The sequence below is a fragment of the Oreochromis aureus genome, linkage group 23, assembly GCF_013358895.1.
Source record: "Oreochromis aureus strain Israel breed Guangdong linkage group 23, ZZ_aureus, whole genome shotgun sequence".
NCBI lineage: Eukaryota > Metazoa > Chordata > Actinopteri > Cichliformes > Cichlidae > Oreochromis > Oreochromis aureus.
This window is the reverse complement of record NC_052963.1, coordinates 4,173,155-4,200,654: the sequence shown is the minus strand read 5'-3', so window position 1 is coordinate 4,200,654 and position 27,500 is coordinate 4,173,155. Positions and strand designations below refer to the sequence as shown.

General features: G+C 39.0%; 1 protein-coding gene across 2 annotated transcripts in view; it reads left to right on the top strand.

Moving 5' to 3' along the window:
• Positions 1–27,500, top strand: part of LOC116313737 (bone morphogenetic protein receptor type-2) — a 62,790-nt gene that overhangs the window by 25,852 nt on the left and 9,438 nt on the right. For both annotated transcript variants that reach the window (XM_039606816.1, XM_039606815.1), the window contains exons 3-8: positions 1,298–1,477; positions 21,637–21,744; positions 21,899–21,990; positions 24,184–24,414; positions 25,987–26,101; positions 27,270–27,430. In XM_039606816.1, the coding sequence (XP_039462750.1) occupies positions 1,298–1,477; positions 21,637–21,744; positions 21,899–21,990; positions 24,184–24,414; positions 25,987–26,101; positions 27,270–27,430 (887 nt within the window). The remainder of the gene's footprint in view (positions 1–1,297; positions 1,478–21,636; positions 21,745–21,898; positions 21,991–24,183; positions 24,415–25,986; positions 26,102–27,269; positions 27,431–27,500) is intronic.

Sequence of the window (27,500 nt, the reverse complement as noted above, 5' to 3'; positions counted from 1 at the left end):
AAGTAGACCTGTATGTTAATAGGAGACGAATACAGAAAGCCTGAGAGACTTGTGGCTCAGGTTGTAGAGCAGATCAGGAAGGTTGGTGGTTCGATTCCTGGCTCCCCCAGTCTGCATGCCAAATATCCTTGGGCAAGATACTAACCCCAAATTGCCCTCCGATGCGTTCATTGGAGTGTGAATGTGTGTGAATCTTTATTAGTTGCACTTGAGTTTAGAAGTGCTTGTATCAGTGGGTGTGAATGGGTGAATGAGGCATGTTGTATAGAGCGCTTTGAGTACTCCGGGAGAGTAGAAAAGCGCTATGTAAGAATCAGTCCATTTACCATTTACCATTTTACTTGTATTTATATTGTATTATTTGTCACAGTATTTTCAGTATTCAACGTCATGCGGTGCCCAATGTGTTTTCATTTGCATTTTAAAGACATTTCCTCCATAAATTGTTTCCAAAATCCATAAATTGGGACACAATTTTAACCAGAATGCAGGAAGTAAAATGTCAAATCCTCCATTTTTGTTTTTTCAGTCATCATCAACCATTCATATCATTTGCTCAAGATGTAAATAAAAATGTTAATGGTTCATATGCAGAAATCTTCTTGTTGCAGGCCCTTTAAAAGTCATAATCTGCCACTTTCCTTTACATTATAGTAAATTAAATAATTGGGGGTGTTGGTCTGTTGGAGAGACAAATGTTTGAATCTTTATCTGTTTTGTGACATATTAGTCTGAAAGATTATTTAAGAAAAAGTGAAATAAAAGGCTTACGCATATTTCATTCGTGTCTCAATCTTGGCTGGAAAAGTTCTTTGTGACAGAAGCCTATCTCTTCCACACCACTTGAAAATTCATATGAATGTTTCAAGTTATCTGAAAGAGTTGAAAAGAGCTGTAAGCTCAATTTTTACATTCAAATGGTTTTCTAGAATAGACTCAAAAAGAGATATTTTGAATGTCCACTTCAGCGCTCCTTTGCACGTACACATTGTCACATGCCTTCATCCAAGGGCGTAGTCAAAAGTATACAGCATGTAATAGACACAGAACTTTGTTATCTGTTTCACAAAATCACGTTTTTTCCTGCATCTATAATCATGTTTTTAAGATGCTTTTTATTTAGTGAAACAGTAAAAGCATAGTTTGTCCATCAAATGGTCAAACTTAACAGGAAAATTAGTTTTTATTTTCACTATATCTGACCCAATTGTGCTGTCGCATTCAATAACTGTTATTTCAAACCTGAGAGGTTAATAAGTTTTTTGGGGGGGTTCTCCAACTTTTTACCCTTCTTCAGGTTGCTGGACTCACTTAGGCGACAACCAGGCATGCCGAGATGACCGCTGTGTGGTTACCAACTTGCCTCCACAGATACAGAATGGGACTTACCACTTCTGCTGCTGTGGCAGTGACATGTGCAATGTGAACTTCACAGAGGACTTCCCGCTGCCAAGCCCCACCACTGCGCAGCCCATACGTAAGAACACTTTCTTACCCCTGTTACCTTTTAGCCTCACGCCCAGCCACCTGTGAGAGATTACAGAAGATAAAATTGAATACTAAACATGCTGTCAGTGTTGTGAATTTCAAGCCAAAGGTCTCGTCCTCCTCTTTCTTTCTTTTTATTTATGGCCGTGGGTCAGCTAGCTAATGAATGCAAATTAGTTGGCTTAAAGCCAGATCTAATCCTACATTTATGGTTTTATTAATAGTTACGTTGACTTTTTTTTTTAGTCCTAGATAGACAAAAAAAAGGGCTGCCATAGCTACACCTACTTATTGCTCTCTGTAGCCCCCTTTGCTAGTCTGCTACATTATTTAGCAACAGGGACTTTGAGATGAGCTTTCCAATTGTCAGCAGTTATAAACCTTGACAACTGTGGATCAGAGAGATGAAGAACTGGATGCAACAAATGAGATTATAGCATTGTCCGTATCCACTCTCAGGAGTCGTGTAGATTATAACCCCTAAAGGACCGTGACAGTGGTTGACAGTGGATTCGGTTTAAGTCGTGACTGAATACTGTGAAAGGTGTCAAAGAAAGCAAACAGATAAATTGTTAATTGTTAGTTCTTCTCAAGGTTGACCCGTGAATGAAAGAGCATGAGGTGGGGGCGGTTGCAACAGCAGCTCGTCATCTCCCTTGCCTACACACAAACACACGCTTCCTACCGTCCATGTCGTCTCTCTGCATTCCACGGATTACATGGCGTCTGCTTTATCCGTCTGTCTGTGGGTGTGCCGGTGACTGTTCAACTGTGTAGACAGATGACAAAGAAAAGAAATTGTGGGGGAAAAAAATTGATGCTGCTGGAAACTCAAGTTTGAGTTGTATTGTAACTCTAAATCCTGTTTCCGTTTTTAGTATAGTGTTATTTCTCGACATGTCTGGGCAGATGTACTCTTGTGTTGTTAGAAGTAGGAAATGGTTTAAATCAGTTGGCTGTTTGAATGATCTTAGGCCAAGATTCAAGAGTGACATTCAGGTCTAGGTAAAGGGAGAGGCACTGAGACAAGTTAGAAAACAGGCGATTGGTTTAACTCCTATACGTGTAGTGAAGAAACTTGTAGTTACGGAAATTTAAGTAAAGCTTCGGAATTCATCATTTTATTTATTTATTTTATTTATTTTAAGTACTGAAGTTAGAAGTTTACAGAGAATGTACCCATTTATTGATACAGTAAGTCCCAATTCAAGGTTTAGTTGTATGGCATGTGTGTTTCTCAAGCTCAGGTCTTCTATCAGGCCTGGGAGTTTGAGGGTTTGCAAATTTGCTGTTCCCTGGACTGCACTGTTTTTTTTGGATGATGTGATGGAATCTGCCGGAGTCACTCTTTCAGTTTAGGGGTTACAGCTGCTAATGCTCCTATTACAGGGTTCGTACGGGTGCTTGAAATCCTTGAAAATGCTTGAATTTTAATGTTGTCTTTTCAAGGTTGGGAAAATGCTTGAATTTCAGATGTGGTGCTTGAAAGTGCTTGAAAATGTAACTGTATTTCATTCACCACAAATAACTATCTGATTAAATAGTTTTCTTATCAGATAGAGAAATAAAATGAGTCGCAAAATGTAAAAGCAAAATTTCCTGCCTGGGCTTCCTTGCGTCTGTTTCAAACGTGTCCCCGCCTCCCTCGCCAGTCGGGGATGAGTGCGCTAACATACCTGTAGGTTGCTGTTTAAATGAGTGTATGATGGAAAACGACAGTGGCGGAGTTTGCGCCTCCAGTCGCATGATAGGTGAGTGCTAGTAAATAATTTTCCAGTAAGTGTACGTTACGCATGCAATTTTTTAAAATTATGATTATTATTTTGCTAGCTATCAAACTCGCTGGAGAAATGATTGAAATGCACTGAGTGTGATGCAGTATGGCAGCGCTATTATGGAACATGCTGTGAACTTAGCTAACATTACTTAGCAGTGATATGAGTTAATTTACTCAAGTGAAAGCTTTAAACATTAGCCCGATACATAATTAGCCAACTTAAGGCTTTCTGATTAACCCTCTGGGGTCGACCCAGAGTCTCCATTTCAACTTGGGTCGAACGTGCGGACTTCAAGCTATATACCAGTGTTTAAACTGTGTTGATAGGCCACGAAACCGGTGTTTTTGTTTTAATAAAACAGTGGCGTTTACATCTGGAAGAAACGTAAAAACGGCGTTTTCTATGGAGAGCGCTAGCAAAGACGCTTTGCTTGTGAGTGAAAAAGAAAAAGAAAAACACTCCTTCCCTATTGGTGGAAAATGTACCATGTCGACCAATCAAAAATGATATGGCAACATGTGCAATTTGGTCGTTTGGGAAGAGGGGAAGTTTTAGGAGTGACCGCGAAAGAGAGAGAGCGAGTGAGCGAAAAGACAGAGAGAGAGTTTTGATACGTGAGAGATTTGTGACGTTTGCCGTGTTTGGAGTCTCAAGTTAGTGTGTTGTCTTGTGTAGTTAGTGTGTAGTTTTTGTTTTGTGTGTCAGTTCTACTAGTGAATGTCACAGTTGCTGCAAAAAAAGCCACCAAAGGCAGATTGCAGTGTAAACGCTGAGTGACACACCTGCCGTCAAACCTGCAGGTTTATCCCTGTGCTGTTCTCATCTGTGTTATAGTGGACACAAACTATTTTTTGGAGTTGCATAAATAATTTGTGTGCCTTATTTGATGCAGCACACCTGATTGTTCTGTAAATAGTTTTGAATGGTTATATAAAAAACTTCTGAGCCTTGGCTGCATTTTTAGGTAAATAGTACCATATAACTTTGTTGTTTGCAAAACTTGTTCATATTTTTTAAAAATGTCCAATTTCTATTTGCATTTCAAGTTATGAAAATGATTCCTTAAACATGCTTGTGGTTTTTACAGTCAAAAATATCACTTTCTACTTGTATTTTAAATTTTGTCTGAATTTAGATAAATTGTGCTGACACATTATGTCAAAATGAGATAATAACAGATTGGCAAGATAAACAGTTTTTAATGGTGAAATATAGAGGCCAAATCAAAAGTAGGTAAAAACGGCCAATTATATCCTGGACCCCAGAGGGTTAACGGCTAAAAGCAAAGTTGTTACCAAGTACTGTTTATATTTGTGTGTATTGCTGCAGCTTTTTTGCGTATTAATTTGGTGCCTTTGGGTGAAATAATGGTAATATGAGGGATCCATATGGTCACAAAGAATAGCCACTTGTTTCTGTGCTACCAAGGTTCCCCGGCTTTCATTCAAAATGTGTTTATCGCCACCTACACATTAAACTACTTAAACAGTCAGTGCTGTTCTCCATGCCTGCCTGACTTGATGTTATTAGCACAAACACTTTAAAGGTGATCATTTAGGACTTCAGGAATAATACAGACAGCAATGTAGTTAGCAATAAAACAGTTTTGTTGGGAAATAACTTAAAAAACAAACAAACATCTGTCTCCTATTTTTTTGTCACACAGGAAAGAAGCATCAATATCTAGACTTATTTCTTTATTTTCGCTTTTTCTTTTTTTCAACAGGAGAAGAATATCTCTAACAAGTTGATTTGTTCACATTTGCACATCTTAATTTTTAAGTGAAATGTGCATTTTGAGTTTATACACTAAGTATATAAGGTGACCGTTCCTTTTGCAGTATTTTTGTGTGGTGCGTTTTTCTATGTCCTAACAAAAGGGGAGCTAAGGTGTTTTTTCACATGGTCTTACTGAGGTGATGCAAATTGAAACATGCATTCTCTTTTTTTTTTCTTTTTTTTTGGCGGGGCAGTGCGGTGGGGGGGTACTGGAAAAGCTTAAAAACGGATCTTGAAAGTGCTTAAAAAGTGCTTGAATTTGACCCTGAAAAAAGCGTACGAACCCTGCTATTATCACAGGAACCACTTTGCCCTTTGGCTTCCACTTCTGCTCCAGTTTTTTCTCAAGTTCCTGGTACTTCTCTATTTTGCTGTCTGCTGGGATTATCACATCTATGATAACTGTAGTCTTGTGCTTCTTGATAACCACTACTCTGTCTGGTTGGGTGGCCAGCCAGCAACTGGTTGGATGGCCAGCAACTGGCTGTGAAAGACTCTATGGATCTGGTGCTTAGGGCCTATTCATGTGCTGCCATAATCAGAACCTCCGTGGTGTCCTCTAGATGGGCCTTTATTAGCTAGTTGTAGGTTTTCTTGATGTCGGCTACTTCCTTTGTCAATGGTACATGATAGCTCCTCCTCCTTTTCTTCATCACCATCTGTCTTCTCTGCCTGAGCCCCTCTTGGAGGAGCTCATATTGTGGACCCATGTTCTTGATGTATTTGTGTGTTTCTTCCTGGATTGTAGCTCTGGCAATAATTCTCAACCTTTCTTGTTTCTGCTCCTTCAGAGCCTCGAGCTGCTGGACTTTGGGTAGAATCCTCTATATTGTGAGGAGACTTTATGTCTTGACATCAGTAGTATTGGGTCTCCTCCTGTGGCCAGCATATTATTCTAGCTGGGTATCTAATCTGGTAGCTAATGTATCGATAGCTCAGATCTTATTCCTACCACTGAGCTGGATTCTCAGCACTCGTCTTACCTTCTGAATGTATTTTGGCTGTGGCTGCAAAACAGGAGCAGGGACAGTGCATCACCTTTGTATATTGGCACTTTTTAATTTAGTTACTAAAATGAAATAGATTTAGACATAGAAGAGAAAAATTGGAAAGACTGCAAAAATTATTCATTCACCTGCGGCTGGAAATACATTTTTAAGTTATCTGTACACTCCTATGTATGTCACATTCTCTGGGACAAGGTATTTCAAGAACTCCTGGAGAAACCTCCTTCAAACTTCGTCCAAATATTCACTCAATGATGACATTATTTAGAATTTAGTTCTTATGTCTTGTTGAACTTCTGACCACTAAGTAAATAAAAGTTATAATTCTAATAACATGATTTTCGACTTTGCACTGTGTGAGTTAGGGTTAGGGGTATTTGCTAATTTTCATTTCTCCAGTGTGAGAATTTACTCCTTTTCTGACCAAATAGTGAACTACTTTAAAACTACTCGTCAACATCAAAATCACATCAAAGTCTTAAGATGCACTTTAATTAGCGAATACAGCTGTCAGATAAGTTGCAATGGTGAAATATAAATTTCCATATTTTTTTTTTTTTAATTTTAATGCAAATGCTCACATATTTCAGTTTTGCCTCTTTGATGTTCTTAGGGCAGCAGAGCTGGCACTGTCTGGGATAGTTGGGAGATTCTAACAGTCTCCTGGTATGTTCTGTCACGACTTCCTGTAAAACACTCTTGTTAATTATGAACTCTGTGACCTTGGCATTTCACCCAAGCCTAGTCAACCCCCCATGTGTGTGCACTAAAGTGTGTACATCCATGCTCATGGATGTACACAGATGTCAGTCAGAGTTGCTCTTAGGCTCTGGAAGCCATCAATTATTGATAACATACGTGTGTTTGACACACAGACATATCCATTGTGTTGACTTTTGTAACAGATGCAAGAAAATGTGTTTGTGGACTCTCCACTGTTCGTGCGCAGTAGTAGTATATGTGAGGGTGCAAGTGTTAAAATATTTACCGTCTGTATATATATCTGCTTGTCTCTAGGGATGGTATCGTTTAGGTTTTATCCGATACCGGTGCCAAACCGGTACTTTTGAAACTGTGCCGGTGCTTAAACGGTGCTCAAACCGGTGCTTAAAGAATGGAGAACACAAAATTGGTCCAAAAACCTCTCATGTTCAGCTGTTTTTTTTTTTTGTAAAAAGATAACAATGTTAGCCTTTTCTGCATCTATAGGGCATATATGGTATCACTCTTGGCTGGAAGCAGTGCTTAAACAATGGAAAAAACACAAACTTTGTCCAAAAACCTCTCATGTTTAACTGTTTTCCACTTTTTCTTTGGTCATTTTAGCCTTTTGGCCAGGGTGAAGGGAGCATCTGCCATCAAACAAGAAGACAGCCGCATGTAACTCACGACGGTGTTTGCTAGTTCACCTTACATGCATTAATGTAATAATGTGGTTAGCGTACTCAACGTTAATTACACAACTAACAACATGAAGCTACTCACGCAGAGGAGAACGCTGCTGCTGCCATCATCATCCGTCATTATTTCTGCTACACTGGCAGGGCTAGGGGCCAGGACTCTCCTCTTCGGGTTTTTGGGGGATGTTGCTAACTCCGGGTCCGATAACAGGCACCACACCCCCAGTAGATGTGCACGGTGTGAGGTCTCGTAGCAAGCTATCAAACACGGCGCATTTCTCGGCTTTAAAAAAAAAAACCGCTATGCGTCGCCAGGTCTTTCATCAGATTTGAGGTGTTACATCCTTTGACAGTATCACAGTATCAGCTTAAAGCACTTGTTGCAGGCTGCTGAGTTTGCATCTTTTGCTGTGAAGTACAGCCAGACTTTTGATCGCTTCGCCTTGGGCATTTTTAATCTGTAGCTCTGCTCTACAAGACCGTACGTACCTGGCCCCGCCTACTATCCTCGGAAACGTAAAATGATTGGCTAGAATTGGCTCAGGAAAAAAAAGCACCGAAATAAAGCACCGAAATGTGCGCTGCTTTTCGGTCTGGTTACTACCGTTTATGTCAGAACAGGTGCCATCATGGCACCGGACACCGGCACCCATCCCTACTTGTCTCCACCTCAGCTAACTGCTTTTATCTGTTATGGTAAGCAAAAACAGCCGACCATCTGCCTACTATTCTCTCTCTTTTTTTTTATTTATTTATTTATTTTTTTACATATTTTCTTTTTCCCTTTAACATTCACTTCCCACACATCCTCTGTTTCTCTCTTCATAAACTGCTCTCTGGGCCATTCATGTTTGTAGGTTTTATTTGAGCTCTTCTTTTCTTTACGGCACGCCCAAACATTTTCAGACACAAATACTTAAAATTGCATTCAGATAGTTGTGTGCGATGGGTGACTTGCTATTTGGGAAGGAAGAAAAATTGCAACATAATTTTTTGGTATGTTTAAAATCTGCTTGTTTTGTAGACCACTTTAGAGCGAGAGTCCCATTTGAATTTTTACCAAAGCAGCAGTAATTGTTTTTATTTAGCCAAAGTATTAAACTAAGTCTGTCACTGACATCAAAATTGCTTTGAAATTCTTGCCATTTTTTATAGTGTTATTTTTTTTTTCCATTAATAAACTCAAAAAACGACTGCCTGTACCTTTTTAATGCAAAGTTTTGTAAAATATTATTCTGGGAACAATGTTAAACACAGCTAAACACTGTGTTACTGGCTCGACAAAACCTGAACCCTCAGTTAGAGATGATGTGCGTCATGACGGTGGTTATCAGTTTTATCTGTTAAGCCGGTCTTTCTGCTTCAGGCTCCAGGTGCACTCGCATAAAAATAGATGTTTGTCTCTTCTTCCACACAAAATCTTTCCTATAAGTGCCAGCTACTCCAATCAGGGTTATTATCAGATGATGAGGATAAAATGGTATTACAAATCTATAGAACAGCGCAGAAAATATACCAGTTTTCAGCATTTTTACAATTAGGATGAGATGTTAATGCTGCAGAAAATCGTTAATCTATATATTTATCGCATATAGAGCAGCCATCACCTTCTACATGTATCCCCAGCAGAAAGTCTGCTGCAAATCAAAGGATCAATGAAAAATATTTGATCTCCTGCTGAATTTGCAGTCATTGAGTGAAGTAAGTAAGTTAAGTATTTGATTCTGAAGCAAAACATGATTTTAGTATGTGGCAGAGTCTACTTGGCCCACTCCTCTTTACAGAAACTCTTGAAATTCTATAATTTATCATGGTGAAAAAAAAGCCACCTTTGTGACACAGGAGATTCTGAGTTTAACACCACTAACCTGCTAATCTCCATTTGTTGTGCACCCCCCCACCTCCCTTTTGGTTTCCCATTGCATAATTAGTCATCATCAATATAATTTAAGCATTAATGGGCCCCTTTATATTCTTCTGTTCATAGAATACAAAGAAAAAAGAAATTAAACACAAACAGCCAAACATTACACCACAGAGCAAACACGATAAATAATTTAACTATGAAAAGTTTTGTAATGCAGCAATCCAGTTAGTCCTTAACAGGCTGCTTGTTCTGCCTTTATGTAGTGTGCTTTTTTTTTCCTTTTGCCATCAACAACTCCCTCATTAGCATTAACCGAGATGTGAAATGTAGTTAAGAGCCCAGCTCCTCACTGGTCTTGTAATTTTGGTGTATTTCTGCTTTCCTCTCTTCATCTTTAATCTGTCTTCTGTCCCAGCTTTTAAAACAATATTCAGCTACCTGTCTTGCTAACGTAACCCAGCATGTCATGCAGCATTGTCATTTTGTAAATGTGTGTTATAGAGTTGCAAATGGTTTATCTTTTGTATTATGATTACATCTGTGAGTAAGGCTACGTCCAGCCGTCCAGCCATTTTCGTATCAAAACGCATCGTTTTCTCTCCATTTTGGCCTCCCGTCCACACTGAAATGGCGTTTTCGCTCATGGAAAACGCAGCGTTTTGAAAATGCTCTCGAAAACGCATACATTTGAAAATGGTGCTTTCGCGTTGCAGTGTGGACAGCGAAAACGGTGACTTTCTAAAACGATGACGCATGTTAGTCATATGATGCAGTCATGTGATCTAAGATAGCGGAGGGCATTATACAGCAGATGTTTTGTTTGCTCTCAATTTTTACAGCCCTATTAAAGATTAATATCAGTGTGTACATGCTCCAGATAGCTTATCTTCTAATTCTTTAATTCTCACTCGCTTTTGCAACTTTGTACTTTTGTGTTACTCGTCTTGATGCATTCTCAATCATCCAGAAAAGTAAATCTCCAAAAGTTGAATCTGTTCATCTGGACGTAGCGTTTTGTGGGAGAAACGTTTCGTGACTCATCCAAGTGACTTCTTCAGTCTCAGCTGACTGCAGGTTTCCCCAAACCTTATAAACAGTACATTTGCATAATGGCTGAAACCAGCCCACTGAAGGAACAATGGGCTGTGAGGTCAGTTCCTTAATCATAATTATGCAAATTCCCATGACCATTGATCAACAATCACTGACCAAAACCCACAGATCAAAGAACACTGATCAATGGCCATGAGTCCCATTCACAGAGAGTTGGGGAATGGCTGCAATCACAGCGTTGTAAGATGGCGAAAGATGTACCCTTAGGCCCCCTCCTCGATTCAGAGATGGTCTTTCCCTCTTCACGTAAATGGCCTCCTTGACTCCGCGCTCAAACCAGCGTTCTTCCCTGTCCAGGATGTGTACATCCTCATCATTGAAAGAGTGTCCACTGGCCTGTAGGTGTAAATAGACTGCAGAGTCCTGGCCTGATGAGGTAGCTCTTCTGTGTTGTGCCATCCGCTTCGCTAGAGGTTGTTTGGTTTCCCCGATGTATAAATCCTGGCAATCCTCCTGGCACTTAACAGCGCACACTATGTTACTCTGTTTGTGTCGGGGACCCGATCCTTGGGTGGACCAGTTTTGGCGCAGCGTGTTTTGGGGTTTAAAAGCCACAGAGACACGGTGTTTAGAAAAAATGCGTCTCAACTGTTCCGATACTCCTGACACATATGGGATCACTACAGGTTTTCGCCTGGGCAGCAGTTGTCCTTCTCTCCTGGATCGGCTGGAGCTTTCTTTAGGTGCCTTTCCCGCTTTGACAAAAGTCCAGCTGGGATAACCACATTTACTCAGGGCCTTCTTGATGTGCTGTCCTTCTGCCTCCCTGGCCGCTGTGTCAGTGGGGATTTGGGGAAACCTGCAGTCAGCTGAGACTGAAGAAGTCACTTGGATGAGTGACGAAACGTTTCTCCCACAAAACGCTACGTCCAGATGAACAGATTCAACTTTTGGAGATTTTGTGTTACTCGCAGCAACAACTCCACCTCATTGTTAGTCCATTTAAAAAACTCTGTGCTTTTCCTCAACATTTTGCCGTGATGTTTCAAAGAGTTTCAAAAGTAAATAAGCAGCTAGCTAGTACGCAGTACGAGTTATTGTAACTGACTGTAAAAATTAGCACATCGAAAATAAACTATATCAAAACTTGGTTTATATCTGACCCAGATAGACTGCAGTAACTTCTCACCTGAAGTTCAGTTCACCTGATACTCGGACCGGCGGCCGCCTCAGGTCTCTATTCCTCCTGCCTCCCTTTTCCCTCATTCTCTTGCTGGCCTACACTGTAAAATCTAATATTGTGTTTAATTATAAATATTAAGTAGGCTGAACTCAATTTTTATCAATTTGTTATTAGAACTCAATTTAAGTAAGTTACCAGTACTTTTCATGCAAAAACGCTGATCAACTCAATTTATTTGAGTTGTCTTAACTTAGAAAAACTAGTAAGCTGGAAGTTTTGCTTCTCAGTGCGGAAGGATGAAACGATGTGGTTTGAAAATGCCACGTCACTACCGTCCTCCTCCCTCGCACGGATCAGTCCGCATGTTCATGGTGCCAGCATTTTTTCTGGAATATGTTGAACAAAGCTGGAGAAGCTTCAGGTCAAGATATTACTGTCATTGCTGTGGATGATACACTGACTTGGTGAGTAAATGTTTACTCTTATTCAAACTGATTTTGTGGCTTCTCTTAGTTTAGCACCAGGTTTATAATCTTGCCAGCTAGTTAGTGTTAGCCTAGCCTTGCTGCTGCCGCTGGGCTCATGTTACTTAAAAATTAACACCACAACCTTAAAAACCTTATATAAAAATATGTCTGTGAAATTTTCTGTTGATTTTTTTGAAATAAAAAAAGTGAGATAAGAGCCCAGACAAAATTTTTCGGGAGGTGCAACCGTTAGGGGTGGGGTGTGGGGGGTATTTTCAATCCATAGCCATAACTAACTATATACATCATGTTTAACCTGAGTAGCAAAAGACCGCAGGGGGGTTGAAAACCATACGCCAGGATTTAGCTGTACTCGCCGGCTCTATCGAGCCTTGACCTCCCGGTCAGCTATCCCACTGGTGGATAACAGAGCTCTCCGAAAACGTCGAAGCACTTTTGCAAATATGTGATATTTTGATAAATTAAGTAGATATTTGAGCATTACACAGCTACATTCTCCTAAAAATATCTTAAAAGTTTATTTTGTGACCCAGAAAGGGTAGTCTGGGGGAAAGGAGGATCGCATTTGTCACCGCAGTTGTCGGAGCCTGTGTATGCGTACTTATGTGTACTTGTGGACTTATGATACGTCGGAGACCAAGTACTGTTCCAATTCAAAGTACACATGAAGCCGAGAACGCGAAAAATTCCGGGATGTGTTTTTGCTCCTCCCGTTTTATCGAGCATGTATTGGTGGTGACTTGTGTGGACTTGGAGCGACTTGGTACAGCTAAATATCCCAGAATGCATTTTGTCCAAAACTCAAACGCGGCAATGGCGGAGGAGTCCGGCTAAAAAACTTTTAAATATTACTTTTTCTGGGTCACAAAATAAACTTTTAAGATATTTTCAGGCGAGAATGTAGCTGTGTAAAGTTCAAATATCTGCTCGATTTATCAAGACATCACATATTTGCAAAAATGCTCCGACGTTTTCGGAGACGTCTATTTTTTTTGTTTAATGCTTTGTGGCAGCTTTTGAACATCTGTGGCATCTATTAATGTAAATCTAGCCTTTCTTTAACAACATAAGCAAACTCCTTTTATATTTAACCGACTTTTCTGTTTAATTACATTTTAAATAATAATAACAATAGTATTTATTTTGTTAAAAATGTGTTTAAAAACAAGTTTTGTTGTGAAAGCTATAATCCAGATTAGTGGTTTGTTAAATGGTTAAAGTCTAGGTTGGCTTTATACTTGAGAATAAAGTAATATAGCTTGTCGTTCTAAAGAATTAAGTTAAATTCCACAGTTCAATCATAAGAAACATTATGTTACATATAAACCCTGCCATATGTTAGATCTGGTCATTTTGCTTATTAGAAACTTTATATATTGGAAGTTAACTTTTGAATGGGCATGTAATGATTATATTTAAATTAGGTGGTCTTGTTTTAAACGCATATCTCTTCAGGCCTAAACTGACAGTGCCAATACCACACATTCAGACACAGTAGTAGATGATGTTTTTAATACTATATGTGTTAGTCTAATTTGGTTGTATGGGGTCTACATTGACCTTCTGTGTTGTAAGTTATAATGATTGCACAGCCATTAAGGATCAAATCAGCTTCTAAAAAATTTTCTGTTTTTTCTCCCTCTGCTTGCTTCTTACTGTCTTTGAGGCTCGGGACCAGCACTCCTGCTGTTGGACAGAAAGACATCAACTCAGTGGTAAGTGTTTTGGTTTTCCAACATATTAGCAACTGTCAGTAACATTTATATTAATCAGGCTGAACTTTAATCATACTTTAGATCAGCCTGTTTTACTTATTGTTTTATTTGTACTTTGGTTTGGGGAAGTTGTTTCTTTACTGATCTTTTCTTGTCTTCTATTAGACTTGAGATATGACTGCACTATGCCGTTGCTGGTGACTCCAGTTAATTATACAAGACATGCTGTGTAAGTAAACAAACAACAACAGTTTGGTCTGCATTTCTTGAAAGATCACATCCCCCAAACTTAGTTTAGAGGGTCTACACTGTATATAGTGAAGACTGCAAGTTTTCTAACAGCAAAATTTGTTTTGTGCCCAAATCATTTTCCAGATCATTAGAATGAAAGTTATTGGCCATGTTTGCATACCCCTTTTTAAAATGATGCTTTCATGACATTATTGTATGTTGGGTGGTGGTCAGGGCTATCCATACTGACAAGTGGGACATTGAATGTCACCTCTCCAGTGGGGAGGGAGCCTGAGATTGTTTAAATTGGAGTCTGTTCTATACCAAATGCAGGAAAAAATGTTTTAAGAAAGCAATTAAGTTCGTGTTCCAAAAAATATGATTGTTTGCTTGCAGGACACCAGGAGAGATGAGTCCTCCGTCACAGATGGTGTGGTCAGTGAAGATGGTCGCCTGCAGGTTCAAGCTCATTGCATCTCCAACCCACATCCACTGCCACTGTACTTAAGGGAAGCTAAAGACTTTCTTCTGCACTTATATTTGGATCACCTCGATCCATGATACTCATTCAGGCAGTAATGCCTGGACTGGAAATAAGCCATCCTTAAAATATTACAACATTCCAGCTCCTGTGTTGGAGTGAAAAACAAATGTGTTGTTTACTGCACTTGTGACAGAACAATAAATATTTTATTTTGATTATATAAGTAATGTAAGTACAAAACAAACTTGTGGTAAGCCTAAACTTATTTTCAGAAAAAATAAATCTGAGACTTTGTTTCATTGAAAGATTATAACAGTGATGGCAATATAATTGTTTGTTGTTCAAGAGAACAGTGTCCAGTATGTTGGCTGTTATACTTTTTTGCATTTGAAAATAAAAGTTGGGCTGATTTTAACATCATTACAAAAAGTGTTGTTAATTATTTTTAACCATATTCATATTACCACAAATTGTTTTTTTTTTTCATTTAGTTGAACTTGAAATGTTTGTCAGTAGGTAAACAATTAGTATTGTACAGTCAGAAATATCAAGTTATTCTTAATACTGCATACTTGCAATGAATAAGTTGTCCCAACAGTCATTTTAAGTAAGCTTTACTTAGTTTTTTTGAGGCAACGAGTTTGCATATTTTTTATGAGTTCTGGAAATTAAATAGGTTTTTACTCTGTACTCAAAGTGAATAAGTTGCCTTAACTTAGTCATCTTAAGTAAACTTTACTCAATTTTTTTGAGGCAATGAGTTTGCATAGTTTTTTTGAGTTCTGGGAACTAATGAGGCTGTACAGTGTACTCAAAATGGGTAAGTTGCCCTAGCTTAATCATCTTAAGTAAACTTTACTCACTCAATTTTTTTGAGGCAACGAGTTTGCATAGTTTTTTTGAGTTCTGTGAACTAATTAGATTTTACAGTGTACACCACTTGCTAATTTTACTGAATTTGTGGAAGCTCCGCCATAGCCACCACCAAACAATTGAGTTATTTTTACACATCTGCCAGCCACCTTTCATTGTTTATACCGTTACGGGAAAAAAAACAACAACAAAAAAACATCGGCCCATTTGCCTGGTGGGCCGTCAAAGTGCTTGCTCATAGGGGGTCATATAATTGTTGGGTTTTTCTCTGTATGTATTATTGTAGGCTCTACCTTACAATATAAAGCACCTTGAGGTGACTGTTGTTGTGATTTGGCGTCGTATAAAAAAAATTCAACTGAATGTAATTACAGTTTAGAATTACAGTAGAGATAAAACCCTAAGCCTAAGCTGTGGTAAAAAGGAAACAAACTGTGAAAATGTCCAGTTATGTTGTTTTAATCACCTGATTTAAATAAAATCTTCTTAATGGTAATGGTTTGTATTTTTATCTGATGATGCTCGTGAATATTTACACCCTTTTTATAGGCATAAATGAATCAATACAAGTTGTATTGCACATGTCTTGCGCTCCATTGCATCAGAGTGTACCTTTTAGAACTGGTAGCTGGGTGTAGCTGTAGTACTTTTTTCCTCTGACTCTTATTTAGAAATCAAAGGCCAGAGGGTGGCTTTGACCATTAACCCCCAGCCTTAGGCCCAAATATAACAGAAAGGTCACAGTTTGATTTTTACTTTTCTTGTGTGGATGCTTCTTGAGTTCCTGTTTCTCTTTATTGTGTGGATGGGGGCATCCACACTATTGAGTTCCTGTTTATCTTTATTCTTTATTCCACCTTATTGTGTGGATGCCCTCAAAGGGCTTCCACACTATTGAGTTCCTGTTTCTCTTTATTCTTTATTGTGTGGATGCCCTCAAAGGCATCCACACTATTGAGTTCCTGTTTCTCTTTATTCTTTATTCCACTATTTACTAGTTGCTTCCGTACGTTTTTTGCCGTCTAACTACTCCCTCAGTTTTCAGCCGATTTTCTCTGTTCAAACTCTAAACTGTTCTGCTCTTTCTGGTAATTCCTGCTATGACTTTTGGTGTTTATTACTATTATACTTTTTAAAATATTACACTTTTTTCCTTTAATTTGTCCCATTGAAATGAATGGGAAACTTCCACATTTCTGCTAAAACTTGCTTGTTTTTGAAACTTAACTACTTCCTCATACTTTCACCTAGAAACTCCATTCAAACTTTAAAATGTTCTCAGATTATTGGGCTATTCCTATATGATTCAGCTTTTTCAGATCTTCTACCGTTTTAATCTTATACCTCTTTAAGTTTTCAGTTGCAAAATTGTGATTTTTCAGAAAATACATGTGTTGCTATGGTTGCTATGCAATTAACTCAGAGTGAGGGCTGGTCTGTTCTGAATTTTCTCTTCATGTCTGAACAACTTCTTGCAACTCGCTCAATTTCCACTCAACCCCCACAAATTATACATCAAAATGTAGGTATTTTTGCTGGCTTTCAGAAAATGTCACTATGATTGTTGTGGGAGTTACAGGATTTTGGCAAATCTCCTCAGAGCAACACAAAGTCTGAAAACTCTCCATAGAGAGTCAATGGAGAGTTTGTTCAAAATCACCGCTGGAATTCTCTAATGAGAGGCATTTTCAAATCGTCATATCTCCTTAACGAAACAAAGTTGAGACATGACGCTTGTGCCAATATATCTTCAGACACCCCTGATGCTCACAATTCAAGAATTTTTTTTCTCACCTATTACCGTTTGGCCATGAATTACATTTGTTTGAGGGTACGAAATTCGTGCCTTGCTCAGATCTCTTCAGATTTCAAACTCTGGAAATGAGGCACTTTTTTCTCTCGTCATGTCTTTTTGATGGATTGCAACAGAGCCCTGAAAATTTCCATGACTGTTCACCAAAGCCTGCTGTTTCTTACGGTGAAAGAATGATTTTGATGCTCCATATAGATTTAGAGTTACAAAACGTTGTTTGAGGGCAAGTCAAGGCAGTTTTGCTTTGCCTCTACTCAGTTACAGTGTATTACAAGTCATATATCTTTAATAATTTATATTTTATCTCTGAATTATGAAGACCTGCAGATTCCTCCATCTCTTCTGAACAAAACGGTGTCAGAATGAGCATTCTAGCCCCTACGGTTAGGAAATTATGGCCATTTGTTCAAGGGGAATCCTGAATGTGAGAAATACACTGCAGAAAACTTATACCTCTCTCTGTGTCTGTGTGTGTAAGGGCTGATTACAGCAGGTGCAGCTAATTTAACTGACCTAGATATACCAAGCCCAGACTCTCAACAGCCACTGTTCCTTTTAGGCTCTGTGTATGTGTATGTTTGTGTGTCTGTATCAATATTTCTCCCATGTTAAAGTATTACTCCTCCATAATAGTATTTCTGTTAAATCAAAGTACTTCTACTATATCTTAGTACTTCTGCTCAATCATAGTATTTCTGCTAAATCATAGTATTTTTGCCAAATCATGGTATTTGTGCCAAATCATAGTATAACTGCAAAATAAAGGATTTTGAGCCAAATCATAGTGTTTGTGCTAAATCCTAGTAATTCTGCTCAATGATAGAATTTCTGCTATGCTGTAGTGCTTTTTGCTAGATTATAGAATTTCTGCTAAATTAAAGTATTTCATGTAAATCATAGAGCAGTTTTTACAGTCATCTTACTGTTGAGCCATAAATTACGTTTGTTTGAGGGTTGGAAATCTGTCCTCCTCTCACTTTTCAAACTCCTAAAATGAAGCCGTTTCTTCTCTCGTCATATCTCCGCGACGGAGGTACAAAGAGCTATGAAAATCGCAGTGAAAGTTTACCAAAGTCTGCTGATTCGCCCGGTACAAGACTTGTGCTTCTATCCCACCTAGTTTTGGAGTTACACAACGTTTTGTAACTCCAAAAAACTGCGTTTTACACCTCTCACCGCGATCTAAATCTGACAGCTCATCTCCCTGTTTTCCAAGGCGCTGCTCTCTTTCCCAGTGGCGCAGTTGGTAATGACACCAGTCGGCAGCCCAAAGATCACGGGTTCAATTCCACCTTGGTCAACATGTTTTTTTCCCCTACAAATTAATACATTATCACAGACCACTAATTCTTATTGATCATTTATTACAATTCTGAAAAGTTTTATGATTTTAGCAGCTTTTCTAATATGGACCTCAGATTCTTGTTAACACTCCATGGCACAAATACTGTTCCAAATCATAGTATTCCTTCAAAATCATAGTATTACGGCAATTTCATAGTATTTGAGCAAAATCGTAGTATTTGTGCTAAAACACACTATGTCTGCAAAATCACATTATATCTGCTATGTTATAGTATTACTACTTACGGCATAGTATTTCTACCAAATCATAGTATTCCTTCAAAATCATAGTATTACTGCAATTTCATAGTATTTGAACGGAATCGTAGTATTTGTGTTAAAACATACTATGTCTGCAAAATCACAGTATATCTGTTATGTTATAGTATTACTACTATGGCATAGTATTTCTGCCAATAAGAGTATTTGTACTAAATTATAGTACTTGTGCCAAATCATAGTATTTCTGCCATATTGTGCTAGTTGTGCAAAAACATAGACTGTCTGCAAAATCATAGTATATCTATTATGTTATAGTATTACTACTAAGTCGTAGACTTTCTGTTTTGTTATAGTATATGTGCTGAATATAGTATATGTGCCAAATCATAGTATTTATAGCAAATCATAGTATTTGTGCTAAAACATAGTATACTGGCACATTATAGTATTTGTGTAAAACCAGAATGTCTGCAAAATCATCATATATCTGTCATGTTATAGTATTACTACTAAGGCATAGTATTTCTGCAAAATCATAGTATTTTTGCAGAAACCTTGTACTTCTGGTAAATCATAGTATTTCTACTAAATAATAGTATTTCTGCCAAATCATAGTATTTGTTTCAAATCATAGCATTCGAACCAAATCATAGTATTTGTGCCAAAACATTGTATTTGTACAAAGTCATAATATTTCTTCTAAATCATAGTATTTCAATCAAATCTCAGGAGTTGTGCTAAAACGCAGTATTATTGCCAAATCATAGTATTTGTACCCAAACATATCAGTTCAACTTATTTAACTCTTCTCAAGACCCCAACACCTCTTCTTCACCCCGTTTCAGCAGAATTGTGAGTTTTTTCACCCCTTTTCAGCACAAATCCCAGATTTTTCAGGTGTTTTCAACAGAAATCTCTTTTTAGCAGACATTCTGCTGATTCACCTGTTTTCAGTGCAACGTTCTACTTCTTTACCTCTTTTCAGTAGAAATTCTGCTGATTCACCCCTTTTCAGCAAAATTTTCAGTTTTTTCACTACTTTGCAGCACAAATCCCAGCTTATTCAGCTATTTTCAGCAAAAACATCTTTTCAGCAGAATTCTGAAAAGAGTTCTGCAGAACTCTTTTCAGCAGAAATTCTGCTGATTGAACTCTTCAGCAGAATTTTCAGAATTTTCACCTCTTTTCAGCCCAAATTCTGCTTATTCACCTCTTCTGCAAAATTTTCAGCCTTTTCACCTCTTATTAGCACAAATCTCAGCTGTTTTCAGAAAAAACTCTTTTGAGCAGAAATTCTGCTGCTTCATCTCTTTTCAGTGCAACTTTCTGCTTCTTTACCTCTTTTCAGCAGAAATTCTGCTGATTCACCTCTTTTCTGCAAAATTTTCAGCCTTTTCACCTCTTATCAGCACAATTCTCAGCAGCTTCTGCTCATTTCAGCAGAATTGTTGGTCTCTCCACCTCTTCTTTGTGAGAATGAGTTTAGCTCAGTGAGACGAGTAGCCGCCTTGAGACCAGGAGGGTCAGGTTCAAATCCTGCTTACAGCAAAATTTCTTTTCACCACTTTTCAGCAGAAATTTTTCCGTCTTTACCCCTTTTCAGTAGAATTTTTGGCTTTTCACCACTATTCAGCAAAGATTTGTGCTTCTTTACCTGTTTTCAGCAGAATTTTCAGTTCTTCACCTCCATACAATTTTTTGCAACTTTTCATCTTTTTCAGCTATTTTCAGCAGACAGCTTCAGCGTTAAGGCATCCACACAGCATTTTCGCAGGAAATGCAAATTTTTTTCTAGTATCCTATTAGAGCGATTAGAACATGCTGTAGGTATTACAGGTACTGCACTGCAGTGGTTTGTATCATATCTATCTAATAGACTCCAATTTGTTCAAGTAAATGGAGAGTCCTCTTCACACACTAAGGTCAATTATGGTGTTCCACAGGGTTCAGTGCTAGGACCAATTCTATTTACATTATACATGCTTCCCTTAGACAGCATCATTAGAAGACATAGCATAAATTTTCACTGCTATGCAGATGACACGCAGCTCTATCTATCCATGAAGCCAGGTAACACACACCAATTAGTTAAACTGCAGGAATGTCTTAAAGACATAAAGACCTGGATGGCCGCTAACTTTCTGCTTCTTAATTCAGATAAAACTGAGGTACTCGGCCCTGAAAATCTTAGAAATATGGTATCTAAGCAGATTCTTACTCTGGATTCTTGCCTTGGCCTCCAGTAATGCTGTGAGGAACCTTGGAGTCATTTTTGACCAGGACATGTCCTTCAATGCACATATTAAACAAATATGTAAGACTGCTTTCTTCCATTTGCGCAACATCTCTAAAATGAGAAATATCCTGTCCCAGAGTGATGCTGAAAAACTAGTTCATGCATTTATTACTTCCAGGCTGGACTACTGTAATTCTTTATTATCGGGATAATAAGGTGTGTCAGATTGTTTGCTGTTGTATTTGCTTTTATTTTGAGGACTGAGTTCTCCCTGTACCAGTCTGTCACCCTACTCAACCTGCAAACTGGTATGCCCGATGGCCAGTCCAGCTATGGGTTTGGCTTAGTGAGATGAGTAGCCGTCTTGAGACCAGGAGGGCGGGGTTTGAATCCTGGTCATGGCAACATTTCTTTTCACCTGTTTTCAGTACAAATATCAGCTTCTTTCTCCCTTTTCAGTAGAACTTTTTGCTTTTCACCACTTTTCAGCAAAAATTTCTACTTCTTCACTTTTTCTCTGCAGAATTTTCAAGTTCATTAATGCCATACAATTTTTGCACCTTTTCATCTTTTTCACTTATTTTCAGCAGACAGCTTCAGCGTTACAGCATCCACACAGCATTTTCGCAGGAAATGCAACTTTTTCTAGTTTACAATGTTTTCCTCTGCTTGTAGATCCTCGCACACTGGGCTACAAAGAGACGGTAATTATCGCCCTGGCAACAGTCTCCGTGCTGGCTGTGGTAGCTGCAGCAGCCTTCTTTGGTTACCGCATGATGCATGGTGAGTTATCATGATGCCAAGGTGTGAGGAAGAGAATTCATTATTCAAGGCTTTTTAAATGTTTTTTTGGTAGAATTTGATGAACTGAATCAGAGCTGTTGTTTTGCTCAAATGTGTCTATATATTTGTGTTTTTTGTATTCTGTGTATTATAGGAGATGGCAAACAAGGCCTTCACAATCTCAATATGATGGAAGCTGCGGGCTCTGAAAGTTCTCTGGACCTGGACAATCTCAAACTACTGGAGGTCAGTGCGCACATCAGACTCCTTGTCCTCTTTTGTGTCTGCAGGAGCTGTAACTTGGAATATATTTAGTTTGGAGCTGCGCAGTCATCTTTCATAAGTTGAATCAGTTTGTTTTCTGGCCCAGGAAAGAGCCAGAGTATTTAGTGTAGCGGTGGGATGTGCCATCTCAACATGATCCAAATGAGCCAATAGGAAGAAAATACAGCCATGACTGAATTGTTGTCCAGCTATTTAAATACTCTAGATTTAGTAAGATTACTGCCATGGTTCCACACAGCACATTATTCTTAGTTCTTAATTGGTACGATAGGGATGTATGTGAAAATAGTAAAGTAAATTCCTATTATTTTTTTCTCCAAATCCTGAGGCTTTATACTGGTGTTTTTTAGAGATGATGTTGCATCTTCAGCATCTCTACACAAGGTAGTGTGTTTTTGAGAGTAAGGAGACTCTGAGCTAGAAAGAGAAAGGAGAAAACAAAAATACACTCAAAATACATCAAGGATTCCGGTTATGTTTGTCATTTCAATGTGACTTTTATCATCTGATCACAACAAGAGGCATTCAGTGACAGGGGCAGGCATACAAAAATAGAAATGTGCTTACACTGTCACAGGATCCTGAAATCCTGATACTAAAGTGGGAGAACTCATAATGTGATAGGAAGTCGGCAGTTTGGATGCAGCCACGTTAGCGATATAAACAAAGGACTGGAATACAAATTAATGCAGGATTTGATTAAAATAAAACCAGGGAGACAGCAGAGCGGCAGCAGTAACATTTCAAAATCACAGTTTCACTTATTAAAATGTTTCCATTTAATGTCATCATCATAGCTCAGTTTCCTACAAACTCAATTTCTGCAATATGCTTAAATTTCCAAAGCAACAAGGGGCTATTTTTTGGTTGTTTACAACCTGATTCATCAAATGAAATTCTGGCATTTTTCAGCCTGACGCTCTGTCTGTGACTCATTCTGAGTGCACTATCCCACTGTGGTGTATGGCAAGCATGAGCTTTCCTTTTAAAGCTAAAGGTTGGTTAGCAACCTGCCAGTTTGTCCTCAGTAGTATTCACCATTTATTTCAAAGAGGTAAACACTTAAATATTCTGAAAAAATGTGTGTAGTTGTGTCAGTAGCTATTTATTTTCTGATGCTACCAATTGACCTAAAGCATTCAGTTTTGGGCTGTCGGGGATCCCAGAGGTTCAAAAGGACCTTTTAGGAGAAGAAATAAAACATTCATTCTTACATTTTAGTACATAAAGTATGTTCTTTAAAAGACATAAGCAAGCTCTTTGCTTTTAGTCACCTTATCACAAAATGATAGTAAACAGATCCAAGAGTCACAGCAGTTGATTATCCCACAAAAAAGAAGCGAATAAGACTGTGTGTGTGTTAGTGTGTATTAGGCCGGTTAAAATGAACAACAGCTAGAAAATACAATTTCTGTTGTGTACTTTGATGAGAGAAATCAGATATGAACATAATGACCCAACGACACAGGTGCAGGCATGTTTTTCTCCTCTTTCTGACATCTGTTCAGTGGGTTTAAATTCAGAGTCAGTGAGAGAGAGAGAGAGAGAGAGAGAAAGAGGAGTTGAGAGGCAGGAGTTGAATTCAGAACACTGTCCTTGTAGTTTATCAAACGCAGGCACATGTTCCTTCACGTTAAACTGAGGGCTGGTAAGCCAGCAAACCTTACTCAGACAAAACAGGGTCCATTGTTTCCCGCAGTAGATTTTATAACCAGGCATGAATGTTTGGAGATGAAAATTGCCCAGAAATAAATGCCCTGGTAAATTCAGTTCTTAACCTCTTGCTGATGACTTTTTAGCCAGAGTGTTTGGGGCTTAAAGGCATGCTGTTTTTTCAGCTCTCTAATTGAATGATTTGGCTGTTTAACTCTGCTGTTTGCCTGTAATTTACTTTCTTTCCTATCAGTCTTCTTCCCTGCCTGTCTGGGTTTGTCGTCGTACCTACCTCTGTTAGCGTTTCTGTTTTTTGCTCTTTCGTGTTTGCAAAGAGTCTTTTCTGTGTGCTAGTGTTTCTGTAATAGGACTCAAACCAACTCAGACATAATTACCGCTTCATTCAGATATTCTCTTACTAGACAAACAAGTACCAAAGGTCTAGAATGTCAAAGAAGTCTATTAATAGTCTGCATTTCCTACTGTCACCACCTCTTTCAGCTGATTGGGCGTGGCAGATATGGAGCCGTGTACTGCGGCTCTCTGGATGAGCGGCCTGTCGCCGTAAAGGTGTTTACTGCAGCCAACAGACAGAACTTCCTCAACGAATGCTCTATCTACCGGCTGCCGCTGCTAGAGCATGATAACATTGCTCGGTTCGTGGCAGCCGATGAGCGGACGGGCCCAGAGGGACGCACAGAGTACCTACTGGTCATGGACTACTACCCACATGTGAGTACAGGGGAAGCAGTACCCATGTAAGTTTTATACGTGAAGCATGTGTGTTCAGCATACAGAGTGTTTTCTTTTTCTTTTTACCTGCTGTTCCTTGAACTGTTTGTTAAGCTTTGAGCAATGGAGGATTGACAACACCTGTTTAATTTAATACTACAGAATTCTGGGAGAAGCAAACACAGCTGGTGCAGCAAAACAAACTCATGGCGTTTTAATAAGGAAGTCAGTCAATAATTACAGCAACTGTAATACGATTTCATGCTGCACCCAGCATCAATAATTCTCCTCACACTAGCTGGACCAATTAAAGGGCATTCTCCAGCTAGAAAGGTAACATAAACGCTGGCTGTTTATAGTGCCTCTATAACATCTGGACATATTAAAGCAGGTTCACTGAGAGAAGATGCCCAACATGGACACTTTGTGGACACACACTTGATAATTTGAATGTGTTTCCTGTGAGTGTTTCACAGTTAAGGCCACCTTTGTTTTGCCAGTAGGAAGATAGTAATGTGAAGCAGCAGTAGCAGCATGAGAAGATGATTTTGCATTAGCAGAAACAGGATTTCACACACCAGTACTGGACTGGATGCTGCTGCTTTCTATTGGTCATTCTTGGGTTTAAGCAAAACTTAATTGTTTTGCATTGTAGCCAAGAGAAGATATGCACATTAAAACCTCTTCAGTCTATGTAAAATCTCCCACAACCAACATCTAACATGTCTTTATTGCAAACAAAAATGGCTAACTTAGCCTGTTTTTTTCAGTGTCATTATTGGAAGTGTGCTTCCAGCCATTCTCAAAATGTAGCAGAGAAGAGAAAAAATGTTGAGTAGGAAAGTTAAGAAGAGGCACAAAAAAAGAACCTTAACACTGACTGCTGAAAGCTACTCTTAGGAACTCAACTTCAATTTTAATGTGTACTTAGCAAAAAGCTCAATATGCTTGTTGTCCAAACCTTGAGCTAATTACTAGTCAGCTGACCTGCAGTCCAGCCTATGAAAGGAACCTCTAATATATGATAACCATTAGTCTAATACACATTGTCATGGAAACACAGTGCAGTCCAGGACAGGAGACTGGGACACATAATGCATTCAAGTAAATGATAATATAATCAATTTAAAATGAACAGATGTAATGTAATTTTCTGTAGTAACGGATGCACAAATTGCCTTTTGATTGATTCTGAGAGAAAAAAAAATTAAATGTGTGTGTGTTGGGACTGGGGGGGGGTTGCATGTGTTTGTTTTGTGCACTAGGCCCAGCCAAGACTGATGGAGATAATTGAAGCAGGAAATTAATAATATCCAATATAATTTCCACTAACCAGTTTTCATGGAGTTGCTGCTGATACCTATCATAAGATGTCATAACTTTATGCCAGATTTTTTTCATCTAAATCATAAATGACTTTTCTACTGCAGAACAATAAAATCACTGCAGTTGCCTCAAAACTCGACGGAAGCGCAGTGATAAGATGTTTGGTTTGGTTCAGTTACACTGTCAAACCCTACACCCTCTTAATTTCTTTGTCCTCTATATTCTTGTCCTCCATGTGGTTCTCAGGGCTCTCTCAGTCGCTACCTGAGCATCCAGACCAACGAATGGGTGGGCAGCTGCCGACTGGCTCACTCTGTCACCCGCGGCCTGGCCTACCTGCACACCGAGCTCTTTAAAGGAGGTGAGCTACACAGAGAGATTCAGAGTTAATTACTACCAAGACTGCTGCTTTCTCCTGTTACTGAAGCACAAACACATTTAAAGAATTGTCGTGGGAAATGGGAAAGTATCTTTGTTTTTAGCCCAGTTAGTTTGTCGTTGTTGTTGTTTTGGGTTTTTTTAAAGAAATGCTTTGGATAGCCTGTGTTTCTCTTTCTCTGCTCTGTTCCTAGTACTTTCAGCTGTCTTACTTTGCTGCACACTGCAGCTGCACGTGGGTCAATTTGTCTTAGAGTGCTGTATATCCCTGCATTTTGAAAAACACACGTACACACTTAGCACACGCCCAGCCATGGGTATTTATAGACTGGCCTCAAGCTAGCCTCAGAGAGAGGAAAAAAGGGAGACAAACAAGAGAGGAGAGATAGGAATTGAGGTAATATGCAAATATCCCTGTAGCGTAGAGCTCGCTGGAGGCAGAGTCTCAAGTCATCAAACCTTAGCCTGATTGGCTACACTTCGCCCTCCTTTTTTTTTTTTTTTTTTAAGAAATGGCATGGGAAAGAAAGTACACTAATACTTTTTGTGAGTAAGAGAGACTGTAAGCCCAGACACCCTAACATGCAGCACAAACAAGATAAACTTGTAGTATTTTGCAAAGAAAAAGAGACAGGGGGGGCTAAAGTGGTGTTTGTTAGCTTTGTGCAGCAGCTAACAGCAGAATCTCTTGGCCTTTTGTGCAGTCGTCACCCCCCCCCCCCCCCCACACACACACACACACACACACACACACATTGGTCCTGCACATCAATAGCAGGCAGCACATAGCTGTGGTGACTTCCACTGCTTGCAGCAGCCTTCAGTGCACCCTCTGCTGGACAGAAGGATACTGCAAGTGGAGGCCACTCCGATATGATCTTAATCCCATTGTTGTAGATTAGATTAGAGTATTTAGTTGTCTGTTAATAGTGCAGCTTGTTTTGAATAGTGAGTAATGAGGGAAATCCGAATCTATGCATATATGAAGCCTTTTTTAATCAATTATCATTCATTAGCAAATCCCACAAAACCTGCTTGAGTGTGCTCTCTGAGAGGTTTTGGGAGTGCTGTAACATGCTAACATCCTTAATGAAAGAGAAATTAGCCTAAATCTTTTATGATCATTGCAATTCTCCCGTTCACCCTTCAAGACTTGTATAAGCCAGCGGTTTCACACAGGGACCTGAACAGCCGAAACATCCTCGTCAAAGCCGACGGCACATGTGTCATTATCGACTTTGGCCTTTCCATGAAGCTGACAGGGAACAGAGCAGCACGGCATGGGGAAGAGGAAAACGCCGCTATAAGTGAGGTGAGTGTTCAGGAGGAAGCAGAGGATGCACCTGTATTGATGAGTGTAGTCTACTAGAAAGACAGCAGCA